General features: G+C 40.0%; 1 protein-coding gene across 1 annotated transcript in view; it reads right to left on the bottom strand.

Annotated features, from left to right (window-relative positions):
- Window positions 1–27423, bottom strand: part of PRTFDC1 (phosphoribosyl transferase domain containing 1) — a 98273-nt gene that overhangs the window by 62094 nt on the left and 8756 nt on the right. The window contains exons 2-3 of the mRNA XM_077772472.1: window positions 26449–26555; window positions 20901–21084 (exon numbers count right to left, since the gene is read on the bottom strand). Coding sequence (XP_077628598.1) covers window positions 20901–21084; window positions 26449–26555 — 291 coding nt within the window. The remainder of the gene's footprint in view (window positions 1–20900; window positions 21085–26448; window positions 26556–27423) is intronic.

Below are 27423 nucleotides of genomic sequence, written 5' to 3'. Positions count from 1 at the left end.
TTGACTTCGGGGAATGCCCATTTTGTTTGAATTTTTTTATGTTGATACATCGAATGCCCATGGACTGTAATACAAAAACAAAATCCAAAACTAACACTGCCTTATGAATCTCTTGGCTGAAGCGTTTCAATGCCATAAAGTTTCACAGTCAAGTCAGCTAGAAAAAAGAAATCATAGAACCAGGACTCAAAATTACATATTTAAATAAGAAAATGAAGTTAATAATAGCTACAAGTAAACATTGCTTTAGGACATAGAACCCATTTGCTAAACTTCCAAATATTTTATTCAAGTGTGAGGAATGTGACTATTTCTACTAGAAATATTCCAATTTGGTTTGAGTTACTACAACAATAAAGAAAGCCATAATGTACTCGCACTAAATTATTTCTTAGGCATTTGCTATCTGCGTTCTATTTTGTGAGCCAGTGAGAATAAAACCAAAACCCATGTGGACATAGTGTTTTGAAGTGAAAATACATAAGAACGAGAAGAAAAACATAGGATGAAGGTAAGCTCGGGACCATTTAGTGCTTCACAAAGATGTACTTCCTGGCGTGGCAACATTCTTGGAGAGTAGGTGTTCTCTTTTCTGCCCTCAACATCCCAGGGGTGTGGGGTTATCTTAACCTTACACATGTTATGATCTAGTTTAAAGAGTGGATTTAAGAGAAGTCAGTGAAATTTATTTTGGAATCCATCAAGAAAATATGGCCTTAAGCCCTGCTCTGCTTCTTTCAAGGTCTAGGCCATAATAAATGCCTTTCAAAGAATTTTGTGAAAACTGTAGGCATGGCCAACCCATTTTCCAACTAGCTTCATGTCAACAAATGCTTCATCTTTTCCACATTCAAAGCAAGTGATCTCTTGTCTCAGGCCTACCCAGGATGTAATAAAAATCATCATCGTCATCGTCATTATTGTCATAGTTGCCATTTATTAATTATCTGTTTGCATGATTCTATCTGAGGAGTCTTCTATATGGTATCTAATTTATTGCTCATAAAATCTTCTCAGGAGATAGACGTGATTAGCCTTATTTTACAGAGGAGAACACTAAGATTCAGAAAGACTCAGTAACTTGGTATCACAAATTAGTGTATGATATTGGAATCTGTACCAGTTACATCTTTATTTGAAAGTTTGTGCATATAGCTTCCATATTCCTTTCCAAAGACCTCTGACATTTGGACAGGGGAATGGATCATTTGCTTCCTTTACAATGATTCCAAATAAATTAGAGTTGCAAAGAGAACAAGTTAAATGATAAAACCAGAGCCTCTTATTTCCCTTTTAAAGACCTTTCCCCACATTTGGTTTCCATATTCCCATAAGCAATGTCAGAATTCCATACACATCCTCGGCAGGGAGTTAATTTGAATGCCACACTCCACGTCCTATAACTGGTTGTCTAGATTAGCTGCTATTGCTGACAGATCATCATTTGCCGAACTTGTCCTTCTCTCTTTGTTCCCAAAGACACGTGAGATGTTGTCAAGGCCACTAATGAGCTCCATCTTGCTAAATTTGGTGGTCAGTTTTCAGTCTTCTTACTTGATCTATCAGCTATATTTGACAGTTGATCAGCTTTCCCTTCACTTACTTTCACGACATGATTCCCCAGCTGCTCTTCCTCAGACTCCTTTGCTAGTTTCTTCTTGTCCTCATTTCTAAAGACCCAGGGTTCAGTCCTTAGATCTCTTCCTTATCTATCCCGACTCCCTGGGCGACCTCATCCTTTATAATGGCTTGACATCTCTTCTATATATTGGCCACTTTCAAATGAATGTCTTCATCCTCAGCCTCCTCCCTAAACTCCAGACTGGTATAGCCCTGGCCTGCTCATCTTGGATGTTTAAGGGGGGGAAAACAGTTCAAAACCAAAGTCCTGGTTTCCCCTTCCAAATCTCCTCTTTTCACATCCTTTCTCATTTTAGTAAATGGCAACTCAGTTTATACTGTTGCTCAGATCCCAAACCTTGGAGCTATTCTTAAAAAGCAATGTCAAATCCATCAGCAAATCTGGTTGACGGTTTTGGCTTGACTATAAGATAAATACAGAATCTAAATACCTCTCACCACCTCCTCTGTAACCATCCTGGTTCAAGCTCTGATTATTTCTCACTGTGATTACGTCAGGGGCCCTCCAAACATCTCCCTGCTTCAAACTTTACCCCCTTCATTCTATTCTCGACACAACAGACAGAATTATTCTTGAAAATATGAGGAAGATCATGTCACTCTGCTCAAAACCCAGCAAAGACTTCCCACATATTGAGAGCAAAAGGCAACAGCCCTACAATAGCCTGCCAGATACCATTTGATTTTACCTCTCATTACTTCTGATTTCATCTCTTATTAATCCCCCCTCACTTACTCTTCTCTGCCCCACTTTGCTTTTCTTCAAATGTGTCAAACAAGCATAATCTCACATAAAGGCTGTCACACTTGCTGTTTCCTCTGCTGGGATTTACTTCTCCTGTCCACACTGCTTGCTCCCTTGTTTCCTCCGAGCCATTGTTTCAAATGATCCCCTTGTTACAGACCACCTTCTTGGACCACTCCTCTTGCACCCCCTTCAGCCAGCCCTCTCTCTCTGCCCCAGCTTTATTTTTCTCTATAGTATATCTCACTATTTGACACCTTTCATATTTTCTTGTTTTCTTTCTCTTTTTATTTCCTGCCCATTTTACCTACAATGCAAGCTCCAGAATGGCAAAGAATTTGTTTTATCTTTTCCTGTATTCCTGGTGCCTAGAACAGGGCCTGACTCATAGTATCACTACTTGTTGAATGACTGGGCAACAGCAATTTTGTGTTCACAGAACCCTCAATAACGTCATCTCTAATTTCCTGACTAGACTGTGTTCTCCACCTAAACTTTAGATCTCCCCTTATGGCCCAGTTGCCATATATTCAGGTTTTCTTATCGCCCTATAGATCAGAGTGAGTTCCTGGACTCAGGAGCATCACTGAGGACCCAGGCGCTATCTCTTTCCTCTCTGCCATCCTCAGTCATTAGCTGGGTCCTAACACTTGTCTTCTCGTGGGCCCAAGAAGACTGCCACCATCTTTATGACAAAGTAAATCTTACTAAAAAGAGAGATTTTCTCATTAGGGAAACAAACTATTCCCTCTGGAAAGACTTGCAGCAGGCTTTCCTTATTGTGTCCAATGCCCATTTTTTAAGTGAAAGAGAGGCTGAGAAAGCGTGTTAGCATGAACAGTCTCTATCCAGGAAGACAGAAAAATTGTGGCATCAGGAGTAAGGACCTTCGTTGTAGTGTCTGCGGCAGTGCACATATCTTTGCCTTCTAAGAAATTTTACTTCTCTCTTGTACATCTTCTCTTATTCTGCTACAGGGTCTTGTTCTTGCTTTAGAGATACTATATCTTACTTTGTCTCCAAAGGAATGTTAAACATAATATTTTGAAGTGTTTTTCTGTTCCCTGCTTTATCTCTATTTTCTCAAAGTTCCCTTTACAGGTTTTCTTTAATTTTGTTTTATTTTTGTGTGGTCTTTCCCACCCATGTTAGGGACAGTTCTTCTTGTTTGTCTTTTCATATTTAAAAGAGAGACACAAAACAAACTGATTGGAAAGAGTTATGTGTCCATCAAGGGGTAGAGAGTGATGATAGATGGATTCACTTGAGGAATCCTTTGGGGAGAGATGTCCTTTTTTGGCGGAAAGGGGACTCCCAAATGCAATGGGTGGAGGTCTTTTCTCTAGGACCATCCAATTTCTTTAAAGAAGAGCATTCATCTCCAACCTTAGTGCCTCGTGGATGGGGTGGGGAGTGGTAATGTGCCTGGTTGCCAAGGAAGGGGGCTGATGTTCCCCGGATCTCATATGGAAATATTAGCTTAAATCCCCCAGGCTTCTGTTTTACTTGATGTCCACAATTTTGGCCCCTCTTTAGTTCAATTCTTCTCGCAAAATTAAACTTTACTTTCCTGCAACAACGGGGGAGGGAGCTAAGGATGGGTTGGGAGGGGAGGAGAGCAGCTGACTTCAAACAAGGGAGGTAAGGTAGGGAGGGCGAGGAAGTGCAAATGGTCTGTGCATACATCAGCACTATCTGGTCTGTCTGACTCAGTCTCTCAAGGCCCTGCTAAACTTGCTCTTTGCTGCTCTCTGGAGTCCTCTGTGCAGGTACTGGGGTCCTATGTCCCTCCATGACATTAGGGCCATTATCTCTGGCACTCTCATTGTCCCTCCTGTTCAGTTTGTCAATCAAGGTTTCATTTATGGGTGTGTGTGTGTGTATAAATTTATATACTAATGTCATTTTAGTGGAGAATGCAACTCAAATGTGTAGGGTCAATCCGTCATTTTTATACAGATATTCAAAGATTTAAAGATGATAGCAATTCAAATATGCCAAGACCCTATCAATCTTGAAAGTGGACCTTGTCATTTTGCCAAAGAAGAAAGGAAAGCCACAAGAAATGAGTTCCTTGCTAAAGGGAACTGTCGTCATGAGGTTCTTCTGGAAGAGAGTGTGAAGATATTGCCAGGCTTTTATGCTGTTGAGTCAGGCTGCCTGGTTTTGCACATCAGCCCCATTTTCAACCAGCGCTGTGACTTTAAGATGGTTCCTTAAACTCTCTGTCACTCACCTTCTTCGTATGTAAAATGGTGATAAAAAGAACTACCTAACTTATTGGGTCATGGTTGGCATTAATGTTTTTATTTGTAAAGCACTTAAAATAGCACTTTCATAGAGTAGTCCATTACTCAACATTACTATTATTAGTTTGGATAAATCTATCTTAACTTTTAAAAACCCCATGCATAATACTATTGGAGTAGAAAGCGATCTTAATCTAAGAATTTGTACAGATAATTTTGGGGGTAATTAATCTAGTATATGTGTTCTATATGTAGAGATAAGCCTAACAAGGCTGCTGACAGAAAAACCACCCTTAGAAAAATCTGCATAAAACCATCCATTTGAAATATGTTTAGATTTATCCAATGAAAACAACAAACTAAGCTACATGATGAGCTTCAGGTTAAAATATACTCATTCATTGGGGTGCCCAGGTGGCTCAGTCAGTTAAGCATCTGACGGCAGCTCAGGTCATGATCTTGCAGTTTGGGAGTTTGAGCCCCGTGTCAGACTCTGTGCTAACAGCTCAGAGCCTGGAGCCTGCTTCGGATTCTGTGTCTCCCCCTCTCTCTGCCCCTCGTACTCCGTCTCTCTCTCAAAACTAAATACACATTAAAAAAATCTTTTTTAAAATATACTCATTTATCATCTAAAATTACTAATAATTCTAATTCTTACAAAAACACTCCCCGAAAACATCGGAAGTTAGCTTTTTCACTGGTCCCAACTGATCTGCATTAAAAAGGAGTGGCTTTTGCTTTAAATACTAAAATAAAACTAGGATATGTTTCTTTCATAGTTAAGTATTTCCCTGCCTGTAATTTGGCAAGAGGGAAAAGTGATTTAGAGAACTGAACAATATGGGCATAACTGATATCTTCCTATGAGCTGGACTAAGAAAGCAGTGGAAGAAGGGAAAACCCTATTTTCATCTGAAGACATTTTCTCTCTTTCTTTCTTTTTTTTAATGTTTTTATTTATTTCTGAGAGAGAGAGAGAGAGAGAGAGCGAGAGACAGCCTGAGCAGGGGAGGGTCAGAGAGAGAGGGAGACACAGAATCCGAAACAGGCTCCAGGCTCTGAGCTAGCTGTCAGCACAGAGCCCGACGCAGGGATCGAACCCATGAACCGTGAGATCATGACCTGAGCTGAAGTCAGACGCTTAACCGACTGCGCCACCGAGGCGCCCCTGAAGACACTTTCTTAATAGGCGGAAGAAGGGTACCACTGTACACTTTCACTTCTTAGATCTCTCAAGCACAGGCCAAGGGGGGCTTCAGAAGTGGACCCTTACTAGAATTCTAGCTGGGGCAGCTTCTGTGCGCTTCCCTTCCAGCTGCCTTTGCTGATTAGAAGAGGCTCTACAACAAAATAGACAAGAGGTTAGCAGGGCACCAAAGCCCCAGCCAGGGCTTCAGCAAGAGCTCGTGAGAGAGGAAGGAGGAATTCCGGGCTTTCACAGGTCACACGACTGCCAATACTTCCCACTGCTGTAGCAGATTGGCATTTTTAGTACAGGCCGCGCTGACTCATCACCACCTCTTGGCCCACCATGACTGCCGAGTCTCTTCCTGAGGCACTTCTGCCTCGTCATTCCTCTCTGTGGCGTGAGCTTCGGGGCCCTTGACGTATTGTCGTGCCCTTTTACTCACTGAGAGTCATCCTGTTTTTGTGGATTATTCCCTAATTTGTCAGTGTCTGCTTGGATTCCATTTCTGTTCTCGAGGAGAAAAAAATGTCAGGCGCACAAAAGAGAAATCTTTTCAAAATGAATGCCAAATGAGTGTCTCCAAGTTAATAATGAAAAAGTTAAATAAGTCCTGGCCTTGAAAGGTGCAAGTCTCAAGCATTTTCGTATACATGTTGAAGTTCCCTCAACTGGTAACAATAATATTGCATTTAGTAATGGCACACTGATGCCATGAAGTAACCTATACTATAATCTACAGTGAGAACAAAAACACCAAATTCAAAGTGGACAAGACCATTATAAAAGATATTTAAAGAGATTATTTTCTCATAAATATTTTCCCAGGTCATTTTATTTATCTATTTTTTTTCTCCCCAAATCCAAATTTATTTCTTGGTATCTCACTAGCGTATAAAGTCCACGTGTTTTATAAGATATGTATGAAATATGTAATTTCACAAACACTTTTATGGCCTCAGTGCTAGGTTTTATATTGTACATCAGTTACAAAATGTGGATAAAAATAGCCCAACTTCATAATATCAGGGCAAGGGTTTTTGCTGCCTGCAATTATTTTTGTGCTGAAAATTAGACGGTCTCTGGACATAATTAATAAAACACCACATTGCATCTTTCTGGGGAAAGGTCAGGTACAAATGAACTAAAATGATTAATAGCAGACTCCCTGTGTATATGGAGATGCTTAAATTCCATGGGTCCCAAATGCACAGGAAAAGTAAATGGGGCAAAGGCAGGGGCATTTAGGTACAACGCGAATCCCGAGGCACCGGATGCAGTCAGTTCTAGATCACACGCCATTTGCTGGGCCAGGCCTTGCCTACTCCCCAGGTTCGGCAGCCTCCTCTCCTATTAACTAAGTCACTCGACCCCCCCACCCACTTCAGCTACTAAAGTGAATCTCTAGGAACAAACCCAACCTTAGATGGGACTGGAATCCTGGAACTACAGGGAAGGCAACCAGAGCCTAACATCCCGTGACTCAGTATTATGCCTCTCCTTCCGGCTTTGGCGTTCTGCCTTGTTCTCAAGATCCAGTACCCACGGTGTGTTCTGGATTTACGCCTCGTCCTGTTTTCTGTGCCCAAGCCCCTTTCTGGAAACTCGCCCAGCACTCCTAATGAACTGGGGAGCTCCCTTCCCCTGCCTATCCCCCTCGTAGACATTGGGGTGTTTTTCTTCACCCACACCTCCCAAAGGCAGCCACGGTGTCGTGTCTAATAGCCCTAATTTAGGGGTTGGACAGAGCTTATCCAACTGACCTATCTGGCATCAGTGTCCTCACCTGTGAAAAGGGGGTATTATATTTGTAGCACCAACTTCCTAGGGGTCTTGTGAGGGTTTAATAGTTAATACATATTACCGTACTTAGAACAACAGTTGGCCATAGTTTGTAAGTACTCAGTGAATACCAGGTTTTGTGAATAGGAGAACTGACAGAAGCATACAAGCCGGCTGACGCCATCAGGCTAGAGTTTGGAGCTCAAAAGTCTGTGGTCCTTCACTGCATTTTCCAACTACCTGTTAAACTTACTGCACTGGATTTCAACTTGCACGGGCAGCACAGTCCCTTCCTCAGCACACCCCACCCAGGCTGTTGTTTTTTTTTTTAAGCTTATTTATTTATTTTGAGAGAAAGAGAGTGCACATGAGGGGGGGAAGGGCAGAGAGAGAGGAGAGAGAGAATCCCTAATCGGCTCCACACCATCAGCGCAGAGCCCGATCCGGAGTTCGAACCCTTGAACCGTGAGATCATGACCTGAGCCAAAACCAAGAGTCAGATGCTCAACTAACGAGGGCCCCCAGGCACCCCTGCAGGTTCTTGTTTCTTAGCCTGGATTCAGCCCCAGGCTGTGGCAGTTACTGAGTTAAGCGCAGCTCTGTCCAGGAGTAGTCTCAGAAAACTTGGATGTATCTATAATTTCATAATTCCTTCTGCATTATTCTCCTATTTGCCCTGTCAATGTTTGCTTTTCATAAGGACAGACAAACCCTAAGCATCTCTACAGAACACTAAATTTGAACATAAAGAATGTATACCAATAAAACGCAGAGTCATTTACAAAATGAAGACCATAAGGAATGATAACTAAAAATGTTGCTCTAAACCTACCATTAATTAACCTTATTACACAATAGGCTTTGGTTTTGTGGGTTTTTTTTTTTTATATCCTTTACTTGACAGAATTAGAAATCTCAAAGTAAACTTGCCTAGAGCAGAGCTAAATTATCTCTTTTAAGGTCAGACTAGATATTTGCTTCACGCCAAGTTTCTTCCTCCATGCATGTTAAAAGCCAGTAGTAAATACATCTTAAGAAGCAAAGATCAATGACAAAACAGGTAATGTCAACACTCTGTCTCAGCAAATGTATGAACATGACAGATGTTCCAGCGTCTCTATCCAGAGGTCACATAGAAATTATGTTGTGGTTTTCATAAATGCTTTTGATTAATTTTAAGGATTTTGGTGGATTGATTCAAGCCACCCAGGCCTCTCCCTGGTTTATTCTTTGGTAAATAATTCTCCCTTTGAAGTCTGCAAAAATGTTTCGAGGATATTAAACATATTTTAGATACTAAGGTGGAAAAAATCTGCAGCTTCAGAGGCATATCTCCCCATCTGCGAAATGGTACTAGAATGCCACAAGACCTAAGAGACAAGAATAAGCATGCTTTCTGCTACATTTCAGCTATTCAAACCCTTGCAAATGATATTGCAAAAAACGGGGGGGAACTACGAATTCGTCAAGTCCAAGTTGAACATTGTTTTTCACATTTTAATATATCCGAACTCAGGATCATCGCACAATTCATGTCATGGCTTAATTTATAGCATTTTTTTCTTTCTTAGTGGTACATGAATTAGTGGTGTTCTTGTCAGTCTATGATGTCTTCGATTTAATGAAATATGGTTAAGGATTGCAATTTCTTTTGTCTCTCACCTTTCCTTCTCTATCCCTTTATTTTCTTCACCTCTCTTATTCCTTTTGTTTTCCCCCTTTTCTTTCTTGAAAATATATGTAGGTATATTCTACCCACATATACACACTTGGCTTGGACCCATCCAGTACCTCTCAGAGAACTAGGGACCTCTCTTCTCTACCTGTTCATCTCCAAAGAAGTGAACTGGAGTCTTTTTTCCTCACCCCAAGCTCAAGGTGGAGTTCCTGTCTCCAAAAGAAAAGGAACATTCAACTCAAAGCCTTCTTACTATGTAAGAAAAGTTCAGTGAAAAGTCAGTTGTAGGGCAAAGTAAAAACTTCTCGCTCACACTAAGGATGCTGGATGTAGCCTCTGCTCCTCACTAACACGGCTCATAAAGGACTGACCTAAACTCTTTGTTCTGAACTCTGGGAATGAGAGAGACGACACTCAATTTTTCTCTTCCCTCATGGGAACAGGTTTATGGCCAACTGTTAGCTCGAACGAGCCTCTTTAATAAAGGTGCCAGCTTCCCCAGGGACCCACATGCCCTGCATGGCAAATCTCGGGATTGTTTTTTATCTCCAAAAAGCTTCCTCTTGGTGCTGCCAACACGCAGGAATTATGAATTAATACAAAGCAGTGCATGTTCAAACAGCATGGGGGAAGGATCACAGGAAACTCCAGCCCGCCTAAAATAAAGTTCTTGTCCGTTTAAAAAAAACCTTGAAGTTTGATGAAGATTTTACTTTACTCACAGTTTAGCTAACCAAGTTGTTGGAAAACAAAGAAATCAAAGTATTACATTTTACCCTCACACTGGGTTGCATATAAATTAATGAACCTTTAAATCAGGGCAACATTTTGGAGGCAATGAAGAAAAAATGCTTGGCAAATAATACATCCACATGCAAAAAAGCTGGCTGAAAAGTCGTTCGCTGGCACTCACCGATACTCCCCTCCGACTTTTTTCAAATCCTCTTATGTTTCTCTACTTCCAAGTCCCTTATAGATATTCCAAACGTTCTCCAACTCTGACCCTGGCAGAGCTTTTCCCACACACTAAATTGGGTGGCTCGAGAGGCAGCTGAGGAGAGCCTGGGTGGCTCAGTTGGTTAAATGTTCGACTTCGGCTCGCGTCATGATCTCATGGTTCGTGAGTTCGAGCCCCACATTGGGTTCTCTGCTGTCAGGGCAGAGCCAGCTTAGGATGCTCTGTCTCCCTCTCTCTCTCTGCCCCTCCCCCACCTGTTCTTGCACAGGTGCTCTCTCTCTCTCTGTCAAAATAAAAGGGCAGCTGAAGGATGCCTGTCTCTCTGTGATTCACATTTTTGCACCCTCAGGAATTGGTAGGGAGCTTGGTGCTCAAGGCTTTTGTGATTCTGCTGGATTTGGCTTCCTAAGAGCTTTAAGTGCATCCAGAGAGCAAGCAGGTATAGCGAATGTTCATATCTTTCGGAAAGTCTCCATAGTGTAAGGGGGAAAGATGAAAAGAAAAGCACAGTTTCCCATAATTTATAGGAAAACCAAGAGTCACATTTATTATTCATTTTCTTGGAGGGTGCTTCTTCATGGTTCATTAATATCACGTATAAACTATTTCAAAACCTGTGCAGTTAATTGTCTATTTATAGACACTGCCATTTTTTCCCCAACAATTACAGGAGCTGACTTAACCTTGTTAGGTAGGTATTAAAATAAACCTCGGAAAAAAATAAAGTTGATTCCTTTTGGTGAAAGTTAGCCTCCTACATCTCAACACATCTCTAGAGAAACAGTATGTTGCAGTGGTCACAATCTTGGGCTTTGGAATTAAACATGAGTTTGAATAGTAGACCCCCCCACGAACAAGCTGTCTGACCTTGGACATGTTACTTAATATCTCAGGCCTCAGTTTCCTCATCTGAGAAATGGGTGTGATGTTACTTAACTGTTTCTCATTTTCTGTCTACGATCATATCAGTCAAGTTTTGAGTTTTCTTATTCCTTTCCATCCTCTCCACTTTCTGCGAAGTTATACATAATATTCTTATTCTTTCAATGGTTCTCCTTAAATTTTAAATAGGTATGGCTAACTTAACAGTTTGCAAGTCATCAACGTTTCCATGCTTCTCAGAAACACTGCATATTAGAATGTTTTCACCGGTGATTTACAACTGAGTGTGTACTGGCATTTGAATTCCACCTTGTTTGCTTTGCCACCAAAATGTGCCATCATCAGTATTTTTATTTCATCAATTATTATTTTAACCAATCAAAACTTTTTTGATTTACCTACATCCTTGTCAGTTTCTTCACCTGACAATTATTCTTTGGAGTTCAGTTTCCTTCTTACTAAAATATATCCTTTAGCAAGGGCTTTTGGCCAGCATCTGTTGCCGGGAAGCTTCCAGCATATGGCTGCTGATGTCTCTGGCCAGCACTCACACTTGAATTAAAGATTAGCTGGGAATGAAATTCACAGTTGACAGTTCTCTTCTCTCAGACGATACTACTCCAGACTTTAGGATTTCTGCTGTTGCCTTCGAGAAGTCTGTTGATCCGATAATGGTGATTCCTTTAGTGAGTTTCTCTTTGCTCCTCAGTTGCTTTTACAATCTATTCTTTGTCTCCTGTGTTTTGTTTTTCAGTTTTGCTATGACGTGCCCTGTGGGGTCTCCCGGTGCCTCCTACATCTGAACAGTCACGTTCCTTCACCAGCTCTAGAATATGATTAGGCATTATCTTATCAAAAAATTCCCTCCACTCAATTCTCTCTAAGGAATAGTCTTTCCTTCTGCAATTCCTATGTGACATATTTTGGGCCTTTTCACTGACTCTTTCACGTCTCCTAACTTCTCTTTATATTCCATCTCTATCCATGTTACCCTCTGGGTTATTTTTTTCATATCCATCTTCCAATTCAGAATTCACACCCATAAAAACATTACCCTGTCATCCGAGTTACTATCTTATCATTCACTTACAATCTCTTTTGCTGCTAGACATTCTATTACTTCCTTTCTAAAAGTCTTCATTTCTTTTTTCTTTCTCATGCTGTCTTAACTTTTCTTTAAATCCTTTCATTTATGCCTTTTTTTTTTTTTCCCTGAGACAGAGCATGAGTGGGGAAGGGGCAGAGAGAAGGGAGACACAGAATCCAAAGCAGGCTCCAGGCTCAGAGCCGCCAGCACAGAGCCCGACACGGGGCCCGAACCTACAAACTGTGAGATCGTGGCCTGAGCTGATGTCTGACGCTTAACCAACTAAGCCACCCAGGCGCCCCTCATTTACATCTTTAGTCATAGTAAGTATAATTATTCTGTTTCTCTTTCAGATAGTTTGTGTACCTATTTCTGCTATTTATTTTTACCAGTTGACCTTGCCCATAATAGATTATTATCCTTTGTGCTTTGGGTTTGGGCAGGTTCGGAAACCCCCCTAGGTTGAGCACTCCCTCCATAGCGGTTTTCAGCTTGCTTCTACCAGGAACCTCGAGGGCATTGTGGTCTGAGACCAATTTTAATATTAAATTCTCTGGCTGGGGTTTCCTGGATAATGCAGGTAAAGTAAATGAAAACCTTTAACTCACATGTGGTACAGACCTGAATTGACAAATTCCCACAGGACATCTTACTTTACCATTCCTGCCTGGGCCAAGAAAGACAAGCTAGTTTCTTCCAATCTCCCATTATTAAAGTGTGGGTTCTGGGGCGCCTGGGTGGCTTAGTCAGATAAGCGTCTGACTTCGGCTCAGGTTGTGACCTCATGGTTTGTGGGTTCAAACCCCATGTCAGGCTCTGTACTGACGGCTCAGAGCCTGGAGCCTGCTTCAGATTCTGTGTCTCCCTTTCTCTCTACCCCTCCTCACTCATGCTCTGTCTCTGTTTCTCAAAAATAAATATATGTTTAAAAAACAATTTTTTAATAAAAGGGATGGATTTTTTTCACCAAGGACATGCACCTTTGAGGGCAGTGGCTTTGCTGAAGGACTTCATTCAACTTCCCACTTTATGTTGGTCCAAGGCTTTATCATCTGTCTCTACATCAGTGGCTGAGATAACTCCTCCTCCACAACCCCAGCCCCCAGTTCATCTCTGGGTTGATTCTTAGACTTGGCATTTCTGCCTCTTGGATGCCCTAGATTTTCTTGTGAGCTACAGGAAGCATTGAAAATCTTTTTAAAAAAATTATTATTATATTTCATCTAGCATTTTTAAATTTCTTTTTTAAATTTTATTTATTATTGAGAGTGGGGAGAGAGACAGAGCACCAGCGGGAGATATGCAGAGCAGGTAGGGGGAACAGAGAATCGGAAGCAGGCTCCAGGCTCTGGGCTGTCAGCACAGAGCCCGACACGGGGCTCGAACTCACAAACCGTGAGATCATGACCTGAGCCAGGTCGTATGCTCAACTGACTGAGCCACCCAGGCACCCCTCATCTAGCATTTTTAAGTGATTATAACAAGAAAATTTTCAGATTGTCTAGTCTGTAAAACTGTCACACCCAAACTCTCTGTTTGGTCTGTTAACCTCCTTGAACATAGTACTTTGAGAAAGAAGAAAAAGTTTTTAAAATGTGTCATGTAGTGGTATAATACAAATAGATGCTCAGGAAGATGCAGTGTATCCTTGGATTAGATCTGCTGAAGACTGAGGCCTCGAGGTGAATAAATTCTTTTTTTAAAAAAATGTTTATTTATTTTTGAGAGAGACAGAGAGAGAGAGAGCGGAGTAAGGCAGAGAGAGAGGGAGACACAGAATCTGAAGCAGGCTCCAGGCTCTGAGCTGTCAGCACAGAGCCCGAAGCAGGGGTCAAACTCGTCAATTGTGAGATCATGACCTGAGCTGAAGTCAGATGCTTAACCGACTGAGCCACCCAGGTGCCCCTGGAGGCGAATAAATTCTTATGAGAAATCATTGATATTTGATTCTTTGTTAAATAAACACTGAATACTTTCACAAATTTTGTTGCTCTTATAAGACAAATTACAAAGTATAACCACTTATGTGCATATGGGATGTCATATATGTAGTAATTTCTCTCTCTCATGAAACTTCCAGATTGTATCAAGCAAGTCCCCCATTCCTTAAAAGCAAATTATTGCGTAATGATTATAATTGTATATCTGTACTCAGCATGTATCTGACATATATATTTGAAGAAAAATATAACTAACTCCTGCATACATGTTAGCAAATATATTCACATTTCATGAAACAATAAAATTTTGTAGGAAATCTCGTAAAATTTTGTGGAAAATGTTGATATGCTGCAAAGGGCACAGGCTTGAGAGACCGATGGGGCTGAGCTCTGATGCCATCTCTACTAGTTACTGGCTGTGTGACATTAGGTGAGTCAATGAACCTTTCTGAGCCTCCCTTCTTCATCAATAAAAGAAAAGATGAGAGATATCCAGTAGAGCTGCAGTCAGAATTAAATGAGAGAATAAATTCATATAGAAGGTGCTGAAGGACCTTTGGGGGGAAAGACAGAAGGAAGGACAGAAGGAAAAAATGAAGAAGGGGAGGAAGGAAGGAAAACCTGAAATGGTAAGGAATTGAGGTTGCCAGGACTCCTCATTTCATTGACGAACAGAAGAATGTTGGTCCTGCTCACCAATGAATGAGCCTAATGCTAATTTCCAAATAATCTTTGGCTAGATAGCTATCACTGATGCAAATTCATTCCATGCCTTCTGGAAAGTCTCATGGAACAACAAAGACACGTCAAATTGCCCAGAATCTGAGACGTTAGGAGACATCCACTCCTCAGGAAGTCCCTCAGCAAAGATGGAGGGCATCAAGCAATGAGGGCCTCCTGGGAAAACAGCCCCTCGAGCGACTTCAGAACACTGATGGCTTTAACAGGGAGAAACATTGCCTCTGAGCAAACTGGACTTTCAGCTCTTCTGTCCCAAAGAAGCAATCTAAAAAGAATCACAGAGCAAGAAGCTAGGAGGAAGTAAAACTACACAATGCTTTTGACCAGCACTCAGAACTCTATAGAGTCCTGCTTTCCCGCCAGAAATTTCCAAAGGAATAAAAAGAACACTTTCATGGTCATTGTTTCTGCTGAGATGTTTTCACGATGTCTGCTCCCTACGAATAGGTTTCGAAGTATGTGAGAACACCAAATACTCTCAGAAGAAAATGAGCTGGTCCTGTTCCCCTTATTTGGTGGTGTTTATTAGTCTCTGGTTTTTTAAAAACACATCTCTGCCCTCAGGAATGCTGAAAGAGCTCAAGTATGCAAAGGGATGGTCAGCTCAAGCTCAACATGACACAGCAATTAATTCATCACTGGATGGGGACAGCTTACATGCAGAAAGCCATTCAGATCACACATCAGTCCATGAATATGGTTTTTCCATCCATTTCTGAGGCTATTTAATTAGGGGAAAAGCTTGCTCCGAATGAGCAGGCAGCCTTTTACATTTTATGTGAGTTAATTTCTCACAGGATGACCTGTATCACCTTGTTGATAGCTATGAAGAACATTTAGTAAGAAGAGACATGGCAATTGTCCTTGGGTCCTATAGGATTTAAGCATGGGATGAGAGCTAAAACACACAGTGTGTGAGAATGGATGAAGGTGGTGAAGAGGTAAATTCTACCACTGCTTTCCTCCATCAGAACCCTGGGCAGGAACCCCAAATCCCTATCACCAGGAAAAATATATCGATTTGGAAATATCTTTCTAAATGTGGCAAGAATGCCCACAATGCTACTGGAGTTTTAGAAATGCAAATGTTCTGAACTAGTAACACATAAATAGGAGTTAACAGGGCATATAGGTGCTAAGATGTGTGCCTCTTAATGTGTGGTCAAATAAAGAGAAGATGTTCGGAGAAATGGATAATGCGAGACAGCAATATGGTTCAATCTCACATGGATTACATCACTGTTAATTTCAGCAAGCTTGACCACGTTCTGGGTCATGAAATAAGCTGCAACAAATGTAAAAGAATTGAAATCATACAAAGTACAGTGGCTGCCACAGAATTAAACTGGAAATCATACACAATCATCTCCGGAAAATCCCCAAATATTTGGAAATTAAACAAGAAAGAATTCATGAGTGAAAGAGGAAGTCACAAAGGAAATTAGAAAATAGTTTGAATTGAATGAAAATGAAAACAATGTATCAAAATGTGGGGGATGCAATAGTCAATATCATACCAATTGAAAACAAGGCAAAAACGTTTTCCTTCACCATTCCTATTCAGAATTGTACAGGAAGTCCTAGCCACTGCAATAAGGCAATAAAAAGAAACAAAAACAAAAAGCCTCCAAATTAGAAAGGAGGCAGCGAAACCATCTGTTTACAGAAAAAAGATGTCAACATAGAAAATCCAAATGAATCTATATAAAAAACTATTAGCACTAATAAGAGTTTTGAAAAGTCATAATATTCAATATATAGAATGAGTAGTGTTTCTATACACTAACAGTAAACAAATGGAAATTTAAATTCAAAGAAAAACTTACCAAATATAATAGGACCAAAAACATTTTAAATATTTAGGTGTAATTCTAACCAAAGATGTCCAAGATCTGACTCTTGAAAACTAGACAAACATGGATACTAAAAATAAGACCTAAAAAACTGAGAAATATATCCTGTTCATGGATGGGAAGACTAAAAACTGTTAAGATGTTAATTTTCCCCAAATGGATCTATAGATTCAAAACAATCCCAATAAAAATTTTAACAGGTTGTTTTGTAGAAATCAACAATATGATTTTAAAATTTATATGGATGGGCACCTGGGTGGCTCAGTTGGTTAAGCGTCTGACTCTTGATTTTGGCTCAGGTCGTGATCTCACAGTTCATGGGATAGAACCATGAGTGGGGTTGAATCAAGCCCTGCTTGGGACTCTCTTTATCTGTCACTGGCCCTTCCCCCACTCACGTTCTCTCTCTCTCTCTCTCAAACTAAAGAGATAAATATTTAAAAATAAAATAAAATTTCTACGGAAAGGCGAAGAAGTAGAATAGCTAAAGCACTTATGAAAAATAACAAAGTGGGAAGAGCGCATGGTACCTGATCTCCAGACTAATTACTCAGCCACAGTCATCGGAACAGTGTGGCATTGACAGAAGGATAAGCATATAGATGAACAGAACTAGGGTATCCAGAATAGACCCATATTTATTCACTCAAGTGATTTTCAGTGAAAGAGCAAAGGTCCTACAATGGGAAAGGACAGTCTTCTCATCAGACAATCCTGAAACAATTGGATATTCACTTACCAAAAAAAAAAAGTATCTTATTAATAAATTAACAAAACATGGGTCATAGACTTAGATTTAAATCTAAAACTGTGAAACTTTCAAAGAAAACAGAAAATTGATGTGACCTTGAATGAGGCAAAGATTACTTAGATACACAAAAGGCATGATCCGTAAAAGAAAAAACTGATAAATTGGAGTTTGTAAAAATGTTTACATTATGCTCTTTGGGGGAAAAAAAAAAGCATTGTTATGAAAATGAGGAACAACTCACTGACTGGAAAAAATATACTCGAAACAAGGTATCTAATAACGGACTTGTGGCCAAAATATATAAAGAACTCTCAACTTAATAATAAGAAAGCAAACTACCCAAATGTTTGAAAAGATACTCGAACAAACACTTCACCAAAGAAACAAATGCAAATTAAAACCACAATGAGATATAATCACGTATATCAATGGGTAAAATAAAGGGAAAAAATAAAAGGAAAACAAATAATATCAAGTGCTGTTGAAAATATGGAGCAACTAGAACTCTCCTGTACTGCTGGTGGAGACACAAAACTATTCAATCTGTCTAAAAAAAGTTTGGTAATTTCTTATATATATACTACTCTATGACTTAGGAATCTCCATGGAAATGCAGGTAAAAGTACAGACAAAAAAATGTTTGTGAATATTTATAGCAGCTTTATTCATAATCATCCCAAAAAGGAGACAAACCAAATATCCTTCAGCTGATAAGTGATTTTATTTTTATTTTTTTACATTCTTTTTAATATTTGTCTACTTTTGAGAGACAGAGAGAGATAGCCTGAGCAAGGGAGGAGCAGAGAGAGAGGGAGACACAGAATCCGAAGCAGGTTCCAGGCTCTGAGCTGTCAGCACAGAGCTCGACCTGGGGATCGAACTTATGAACTGCGAGATCATGAGCTGGGCCAAAGTTGGATGCCCAACCAACTAAGCCACCCAGGCGCCCCTGATAAATGATTTTACAACTATGATATATCCATATAGTGAAACCTTAATTGATAATAAGAAGAAATAAACTACTGGTATACATAACAACATGGATGAATCTCAAATGAAATATGCTACGATTTACTAAGGCTACATGGTATATGATTACATTATATGACATTCTAGAAAGAGCGAAACTCTAGGGACAGAAAATCTATCAGTGGTTTCCAGGTTCTGGGGAAAGAGTTGGTTGCAAAGGGACACGGCATTTTTTACAGTGAGAAATTGCCTATGTTTTGGTTGTTGTGATTTACATGACTGTATGCAATTGTCAAAACTTACAGAACTGTAAACTCAAACAGATAAATTCTCCTGCATATAAATTATACCTCAACAAATCTGACTTTAAGTTTTTAAAAGAGCTTAAAAAGCTGTTTTCCAGAGAAAAAACAGTAAGTATCAGAGCCAAGTAAATGAGAAAAAAAATCTCATAAGGAAGCACAGTGACTTCATCTAAGATGAAAGGAACTTAAAAAAAATGGTTTTCAAGAGAAGATGAAACCAACAATTTAAAGTTAAGACGTCTACAAAAAGTTTTCTTTTTTTAAATTTTTTAAAAATGTTTATCTTTTTAGAGAGAGACAGGGACAGAATGTGAGTGGGGTAGAGAAAGGCAGAGAGGGAGACACAGAATCCAAGGCAGGCTCCAGGCTCTGAGCTGTCAGCACAGAACCCAACATGGGGCTTGAACTCTGGAACCACAAGATCATGACCTGAGCTGAAGTTGGACACTTAACCAACTGAGCCACCCAGGTGCCTCAAAAACCACTTTATTCTGGCCTGAGACATCATAGTGTCTCAGAGTGAATACAGAGTGTCTTAAGAAATGAGCAATAATTAGCCAGCTGCTCAAGAGCTGAAGCAACTGAATCAGAGTGGCAGTTAGAACCCAGGGCGCATGCGTATCTGTTCCCTGGTATACACGCCCTGCTTAATTTCCTCCACCGAGTGTGGGTGAGACTAGTAACCATGGGAATGCATTCCCACGATTAAGTGATTAGTTAGTTGACTTTGAGTTCATCAAAGGGAGAGTATCCTGGGTAAACCAGACCTAATCATGCCAGCCTTTAAAAGAGGGGCCAGGCCCTCAATAAATGAAAGGGTTTTCCTGTGCTGGGAACTATGGGCAAAGGCCCGAGGGTAGCCTGCAGGAGCTGAAAGCGTCTCCAGCCTCAGCCTCAAGTCAGCAGAGAAGTAGAGACTGAATTCTGCCCAGAGCCAGGGATTATGGAAAGGTCACTCATCTGCAAACCTCAGCTGAGATCCCAGCCCAGTTACCATCTTGATTTTGGACGTGGGAAGACTCTTGAGCAGAGAACCCATGCCTGGGGGGTCTGCCCTAGAGAAACTGAGATGATAAATGCATATTGGCTTATGCCACTAAGTTTGTGGTGATTTTGTCACACAGAAATAGAAAACCCATTTGAAGAGTGAATTAAAATGTGTCAAGCTAGTTTAATCAGAGAATAGTTTCATGGTTTTGACTCCAACAGCTCTTCATCAAATAGTAGTCTAGGTTTTTTTTTTTTAAGTTTATTTATTTATTTTTGAAAGAGAGGGAGACAGAGAGAGAGAGAACGAGTTGGAGAGAGGGACAAATACAGAGAGAATCCCAAGCAGGCTCCACACCATCAGCACAGAGCCCGATGTGGGGCTCGATCCCATGAACTATGAAATCATGGCCTGAGCCAAAATCAAGAGTCGGTCGCTTAACCACCTGAGCCACTCAGGTGCCCCAGTAGTAGGCTGGTTTTAATGATTTACTATACATTGAATCAAAAAGCATCACAGAAGGTAACATCATAGAAGGAGGAACATTTAAGGGATGACATCTTTGGAGAATAGTCTCCCTCAGCTCTGTCCAGTGCTGACCAAGAAAGCCCAGGATAGACTGGTGGAGGGGCCTTCTGTTGGAGGTTCTCTGATCTTGTCTCCTTGCACTTGGTAACTCATTGTCCCTATCGGGTAACTCACTCTCCCTACAGACTTCCCTTCTTCACTTCTGGACCATGACTGCAGTCACTCAAGTACGAATACTGTCCTCTCTTGGGCTGGACACCCTCCCGCAGAATTCCAGGGCTAATGATGACATCCAGACCGGAAACACGTCAGCACTCACCGGACCTCTTAACACTCATTGTTAACACACTCGCTTGTGAGGCTAGTCACCAGGAAATAGCCACTCAGCTTTACAGCCATAAAAGCTAGCATGAATCATTCCCCAAGCAACTTTCCATATATGTGAAAACAGAAAGAGGGTTTTTCTCCTTACAAATGATATTATTTGAACTATATGTTGCAGTATCTTGCAAATTTAAAAAATTACATTCTTCATGTTCATTACATTGTCTATTCTTTTATTCTAGAAAATTCTTTACTCTACACATTGTATAATGAAAATGGAATAAGTAACTTACCCTGTAACTTTTTAGTCTGATGAAATCAACCTTCATAGAGACAAATCGATCCGAATTTCGACTGATGTTCTTAAGGTGTTCTACAAGATCTGCACAGAACTTATAACCTCCTTTAAGCACACAGAGGACCATAATGTCACAGTTTCCTATGTCTTTCATAATATCCTTAGCCAGCCGCTCTGTTCTGAAAGAGGGATTACAAGATATATTTAAGCATAAGTACTTCCGGGTATTTTTGTTCCTTTCAAAAAAAAATGCACGATGCACTACATGTATTAGATTATGCAGGAGAATGTGGAGGAGTTCAGGAGACAGAAGGTTACAGATAAAGAAGCTTTGTTAAAGCTGGACAAAGAGAGAGTGTTCAAAACACATTTCTGATAACTGCGTCATAAATAGTACATTTTTGCTCCTCTGTGTCACAAAAATTAGAAAGATGTAAAATATATATCAAAGATCATGAATGTTATTATTTTATCACTCCAGAGCCTAGTTGTTAACCTTAACAATGCTGTGGAAGTATCTGGTGATGTTATGCTTTATAGCAGAAAGAGAAGAAACAGAGAATGAATGACTCACCCACCTTATAACATTAAAGGAGACAGAATGAAAAGTCAATTCCATAGTAACTATCAAAATAATAACATCTGTCTCCTATCTGACAGAGATGGCACATTACTTATGTGAAAGGTGCTCAGAGTGCAATTTCCGTGGAGCACCATGTGAATGAGGTTTTCTGGAGCTACCCAGTGATGCAGCCTTGGGCTGGCACCCAATGCCTAATTTGGAACTGTCACTGTATTTTTTGTAATTGTTTCATGTCTATAAGTTCATTGCCCATACATCCATACAACATTAAAACCTTGAATGGAGGCAGGATCTAAGGTACATAATAAAAAAAGTCCTGGCTGGCTCAGTTGGTTAAGTGTCTGACTCTTGATTTTGGCTCAGGTCATGATCTCAGGGTTGTGAGATTGAGCCCTGCATTGGGCTCTGTACTGGGCATGGAGCCTGCTTAAGATTCTCTCTCTCACCCTCTCCCTCTGCCTCTCCCCTACTCTCACGTGCATGTGTACTCTCTTAAAAAAAAAATTCCCACTGGCACTTCAGGTAGATTAGATTTAAAATGGGTTAACTGAATGATCTGAATATATATATATGTGTGTGTGTATATATATATATATATATATAAAGCATATATTATGTATGTTCTACATATCTAGTATCTAATATATTTTATAAAAGTTATATGTATGTGGGTGTATGCTTACATATGTATACACTTATGCATATAAAATGGCAACCAGGCTTCAGGCGATGTTTCTCAAAATATGATCAAGAAAATGTATATCAGCATGCCAGATATTCTATCAAAAGAGACATTTGTCTTCAGCATAATGGAGTGAGGGGGTCAACACATCCTCTCCATGAAAAAGTAACTATGAAGATGGATGAAACTGTCAAAGACAACCATTGATTGCACTCTGGAAGTAAACTAGAGGCATATAACAAACTGGGAATCATTTATTCATGAAAACATTGAACAGTGGATAGAAATAGCACAAGTGTATGGCATTCTTGTGGGATAATATTCCCATCTCCCTGAGCCACCACCCACCCCGTCCCCCGATCAGCTCTGCTGTCCAACCAGGTAGTTCAACCTGGGTGGGGCACTGCCAGAGGGAGCTCACCTGGTAGGGAGCATTAGCAGTCAGTACGGCCATCTTGGTAGCAGGTGAACAGGGAAAGCCAGTGGCCCCATTATCACAAAGTTTCCTGTTTAAGCAACTAACCGGCAGACTAGTCTAGTCAGGGATTTGATAGGGAGTTTTGGAAGGTTAGGGTCATGGGAGAGGGGTAGACAATAAACTCTTCACGTATCCCAAGTTGACCAGAAGCTACACATATGCACACAGAAACGAACATGGGACCAGGCTACCCATACATTCCCAAAAGATGGAGCCTATGAGCATGGGCAGAAGAGGCACAAGAAAGCACGGTGAAAAATAAGAGCCAGGGAAAACTTAAAAAATGCTGGAAATGTGAATGTACTTGCCAGCCTCCACACACATTCATCAGCAGAAAGTGGAAGCCTGACTGACTTGAGGTGTTTGAATACAATCTCTAACAAATCTTAGACTGAAAACTAAGCTATTCAGACACAGGGGTTAAGACTTAGTAAGTGAGACTTACAAGGAAAAACAAGAAAAATAGATCGCGTATCATCAGAGGCCACATACAGCGGGGGAAACAGTTTCCACAGAGTCGGAGATGAAAACAAAAAACAAAGAACAAGGGCAATGAACAGAAAATAATTACAAATATGGTGGATATTAAACCAACTATATCAATAATCACTTTAAATGTGAATGATTCAAATATACCAATTAAAAGATAGAGACTGTCAGGGTGGATTAAGAAAAAGACCCTAACATATGTTGTCTATAAATACAAAGACACTGATAAATTGAAAGTAAAAAGATGGAGAAAGACATACCATACTAACATTAATCAAAAGAAAGCAGGAGTAACTTACTGATTTCAAATAAAGCAGATTTCAGAGCAAGGAGATTATTAGGAATAAAGAGGGCATTATGTAATAATAAAAATGTCAATTTTCCAAGAAGGCAGAAAAATCCTTAGTGTGCATGCCTCTAACAACAGAATGTCAAAAACTAACAGAACTAGAATGAGAAATAGATGAATCCACTACTGCAGTTGGAGACTCAATACCCCTCTTTAAGTAATTGACAGATCTGACAGTCAGAAAACTAGTAAGGGTATAGTTAAAGCACACAGTACCATAAATCAACTGGACCTACTTAGCATTTATAGTATACTGCATCCCACATTCTTCTCAAAAGAAAATGAAAAGACAAGCCACAAACTAAGGAGGTAGTATTTTCAAAAACCATATATCTGCTAAAGGACTTGTATCCAGAAATATAAAGAACAGTTACAATTCAATCAGAAGACAACCCACCCAATGTAAAAATGGCAGAAGACTTAAACAGTTATCTCTCCAAAGAAAACATAAATAGCTAACAAGCACACTAATCATTAAAATCACAATGAGATACTTTTATATACCCACTAGAATGGCTATAGTCAAAGGGACAGACAACACTAAATGTTGGCAACTATGTGGAGAAACTGGAACCCTCATCCTTGCTGGTAGAAATATAAAATGGTAAAGTCACTTTGTAAATAATTGGCAGTTTCTTAAACTTAACCATCAAACCCAGAATACCACGCCAAAGAATCTATCCAATCCAAAAGAAATGAAAAGATATATGCACACAAAGACATGTGAATGATCACAGATACATTGTTCATAGTAGCCGCAAGCTAGAAATCCAAACAACCATGGATTGGTAAGTCAATAATTAGGTATTGTATGATTTAACTTATAGGAAATGTTCAGAAAAGACAAATCTATGGACAAAGGAATCAGACTAGTGACCGCCTGACGCTGGAAGTAGGAATGGGGATTGACAACCAACAAACTTTTGGAGATGCCAGAAATATTGTAAAATGATGCTTGTGCTTGCCCAACCATAAAAAATTCCTAAACATCATTGAATCATTTGTCTACAATGGGTAAACTTCAAAATATGTAAATTACATCTTAATGAATTCATTCCTGGGCTCCACTCCCAGCCACTGAAGCAGAATTTCCAGGCATAAAGCATACGAATATGCATTTTTTAAAAAGATTTTTTAAGTTTATTTATTTATTCTGAGAGAAAGAGAGAGCAGGGGAAGGGCAGAAAGAGAAGGGGAGAGAGAGAGAATCCCAAGAGCAGGCTCTGCATTGGCAGTGGGGAGCCTGATGCGGGGCTCGAACCCATGAACCGTGAGATCATGACCTGAGCCGAAAGCAAGAGTTGGATACTTAAACGACTGAGACACCCAGGTGCCCCAAGAAATTGTATCTTAACAAGTTCATTGGGTAAGTCTCCTATTCTGGGAACTGGCTTTGGGTAACCTTACCAGGATTAAATCATGTACTAGATCAGGATGCAGTTAACTAAAGTCATAAAATTCAGGTGAGGAAAGCAGGAATTTGTTTAGACCAGAGGGTTCTCGAACCAGTGTTAAAGGAAAAATGCCTCTGAGTTATTAAGAGGTGAACTGAATACAAGGATTCTACTGCACAACAAAAGTTGGCTTAATTCTTTTTTGCAGGAATTTCCATATCTTTAATGTGAATTGCCAGCAGGGAGATCTGGCCATTTGGGAGATGCAAAATTTCCCAGGTTTATTTGATCACAGAACATTTTGTTCCCTCTGCAGATTGGGACTTGTATTCCACGGACAGCCATGTTGGGCCATGAGAAACTCCAAATTAGACCTTATTTTAATAATCTACTATAGTTTGAGAGAACATGCGATACGCAGGTCTTATCCGGCGGAAAAATCTTGGAGTAAAAGAATATTTCCTTTTGCTTACAGACAGGAATTGATGGAAAGATAATATCCTGGGAATGTGACTGTCTTGTGTTTTTCATACTTTACTTTGGCTAAGGACTTATTTCATAAAGTTAAATATTAACTCGGAAGAATAGAATAGGTTTTTTAAAAATAGAGGTGAAAGTACTCTGGTTTAAGAAAAAAAAAAAAGGGTGCGGAGTCCAAGGTTTCAATTTGCTTCTACTCCCCGGTGCCTCTCCCGCCCCTATTTCTGGGTGTCTGAAGGATCTTTGTGTTCCTAGGAGTGCACTGTGAAATCTGTGAGGCTTGCTTTCCATATAAATGTGAAGGCTTAAGTATTTGATCCTTGTACAAGAAGTGAGAAGTACATGGAAAAGCAACAGCCTGGGCATTAGGCAGTTTTGTGAAATGGGGTAAGACCTTTAAATCCTGATGCTGGTGGAGGAGGCTCTCTGAAAACCAAGAAACAAATGGTAACTTAGGGGCTTATAACAGGAGAGAACATGTTGGTTTTTGGAAAGCCAATCGGCTAGGAAGGAGCTAAAGAATATCTGTATAGAACGGTCAGAAAAAACTAGAAATAGTATACTAGAAATAGTCTTGTGCAGCTATTTTTAAGCTGAAAATATTCCTATTCCCAAAATATTACCACCACTGCCTGGAAAACATAATTGTGCACAGACTGGCAGATCTGTGATATGTTGCTTGATCCCAGATATGTGCAAGTTGCAGGAAAAGCCAGGGCTTTAAGGGTGTGTCCTGTAAAAGCAAAGTTCACCTGTTGCTTTTTCCTGGTTAACTCAAGAGTCTGTGAAAAATATAAGACAGAGGTCCTCAGGTAAAGAGCAATGCTTCCCCTCCCCCCTCAAAAAAGGAATGCTTTCCCAAATCCTGTTTTTACCTGTTTGTACAAGACATTGCTTATTTTGAGGCTGTTACTTATAATATATATATTCTTACCATTTCCCCTGAACAAATGTCCAGGTAAACAGTTCAGTTAAAGATTCATTTTATTCCAAATGCTCTGTCCCATAAAAGTTCTGTCTCTTCTGCATAAGAGAGACTCAGGAATAGGGGTGTAAAGTGTATTCTGACACCAAGAAATAACACCCACCTGTCCACAATGATGCCATGAGGTATGAGAACATACTCCAGGTCTCCATAATAGTGCTGCGGGTATGTGAATAAATTCAAGTCATACCCTGACCAGTCATCTGTAATCTGCAAATCAAATTACTTTGGTTACAATATTTTTCATCAGAAATTTATTTTTAAAGCATAAATAAATGAAAATGAGTATCCATTTTAAAAAAAGAATAATACTGAAAACAGAGAAGAGGTCTGCCGATCAATATGACATTAAATTACATTCTGTCAACTATGAAAATCTCAGTGGGAAAGGGTGATTTGTGTCACGAAAACTGATAAAGAATCTAGTTCCTAAAATGCACAGAGAATTCCATTCCTAACCTTTGCCATGTTATACGATGAAATATCAACTCACTGTCTTATAGCTCACCTGATCGTACTGTTTGTAAAAGTGGATATAGGTAAATACATAATTCCTGTCTAAATTATATAGTATATGACTTTAAGTAACACTACGTTCATAATTATATTAATATGGAACTTTAGTCAGTCCTATCGGGAAAAATTGCTCCAGAAAATTGGCCTATTCATTTAGTGGACAGAAGTGCCAGCAAGTCCCACTCTTGCTTAGCGCTGGATGTGCAAGTTGTATGGTTAGAAAAGTAAAGATGTGGGAGAGAAAATGAAGGCGAAGAGCGAGTTACTTTTACTTTCAGATCATTGAGAAAGGATGCAACAGGGACAAATTAGCACTCAACTCATTTCATAACTGTATTGCAGGTTCGTATTCGTTAATCACTCCTGCACATTTCTATCAGACACTCTATTCAGCTTTAAGCTTTCATAATGCACCTGCACACCCCCATCTTCCCCCCCCCCACTTCCTCTGTCTCCCAAGCTCAGCCCCCTCCACAGAAGCTCAAGTCAGGAGCCACTTCCTTCTGGAAGCCTTGATGACTGCTCCTCCTCTCTGATCTTCTCTCCCAAACTCCTTGTAGAT

The sequence above is a fragment of the Crocuta crocuta genome, unplaced genomic scaffold (assembly GCF_008692635.1).
Source record: "Crocuta crocuta isolate KB4526 unplaced genomic scaffold, BGI_CrCroc_1.0 scaffold96, whole genome shotgun sequence".
NCBI classification, from domain to species: Eukaryota; Metazoa; Chordata; class Mammalia; order Carnivora; family Hyaenidae; genus Crocuta; species Crocuta crocuta.
Note: the sequence above shows the minus strand (reverse complement) of the source record. Positions and strands in the feature narration are given on the sequence as shown.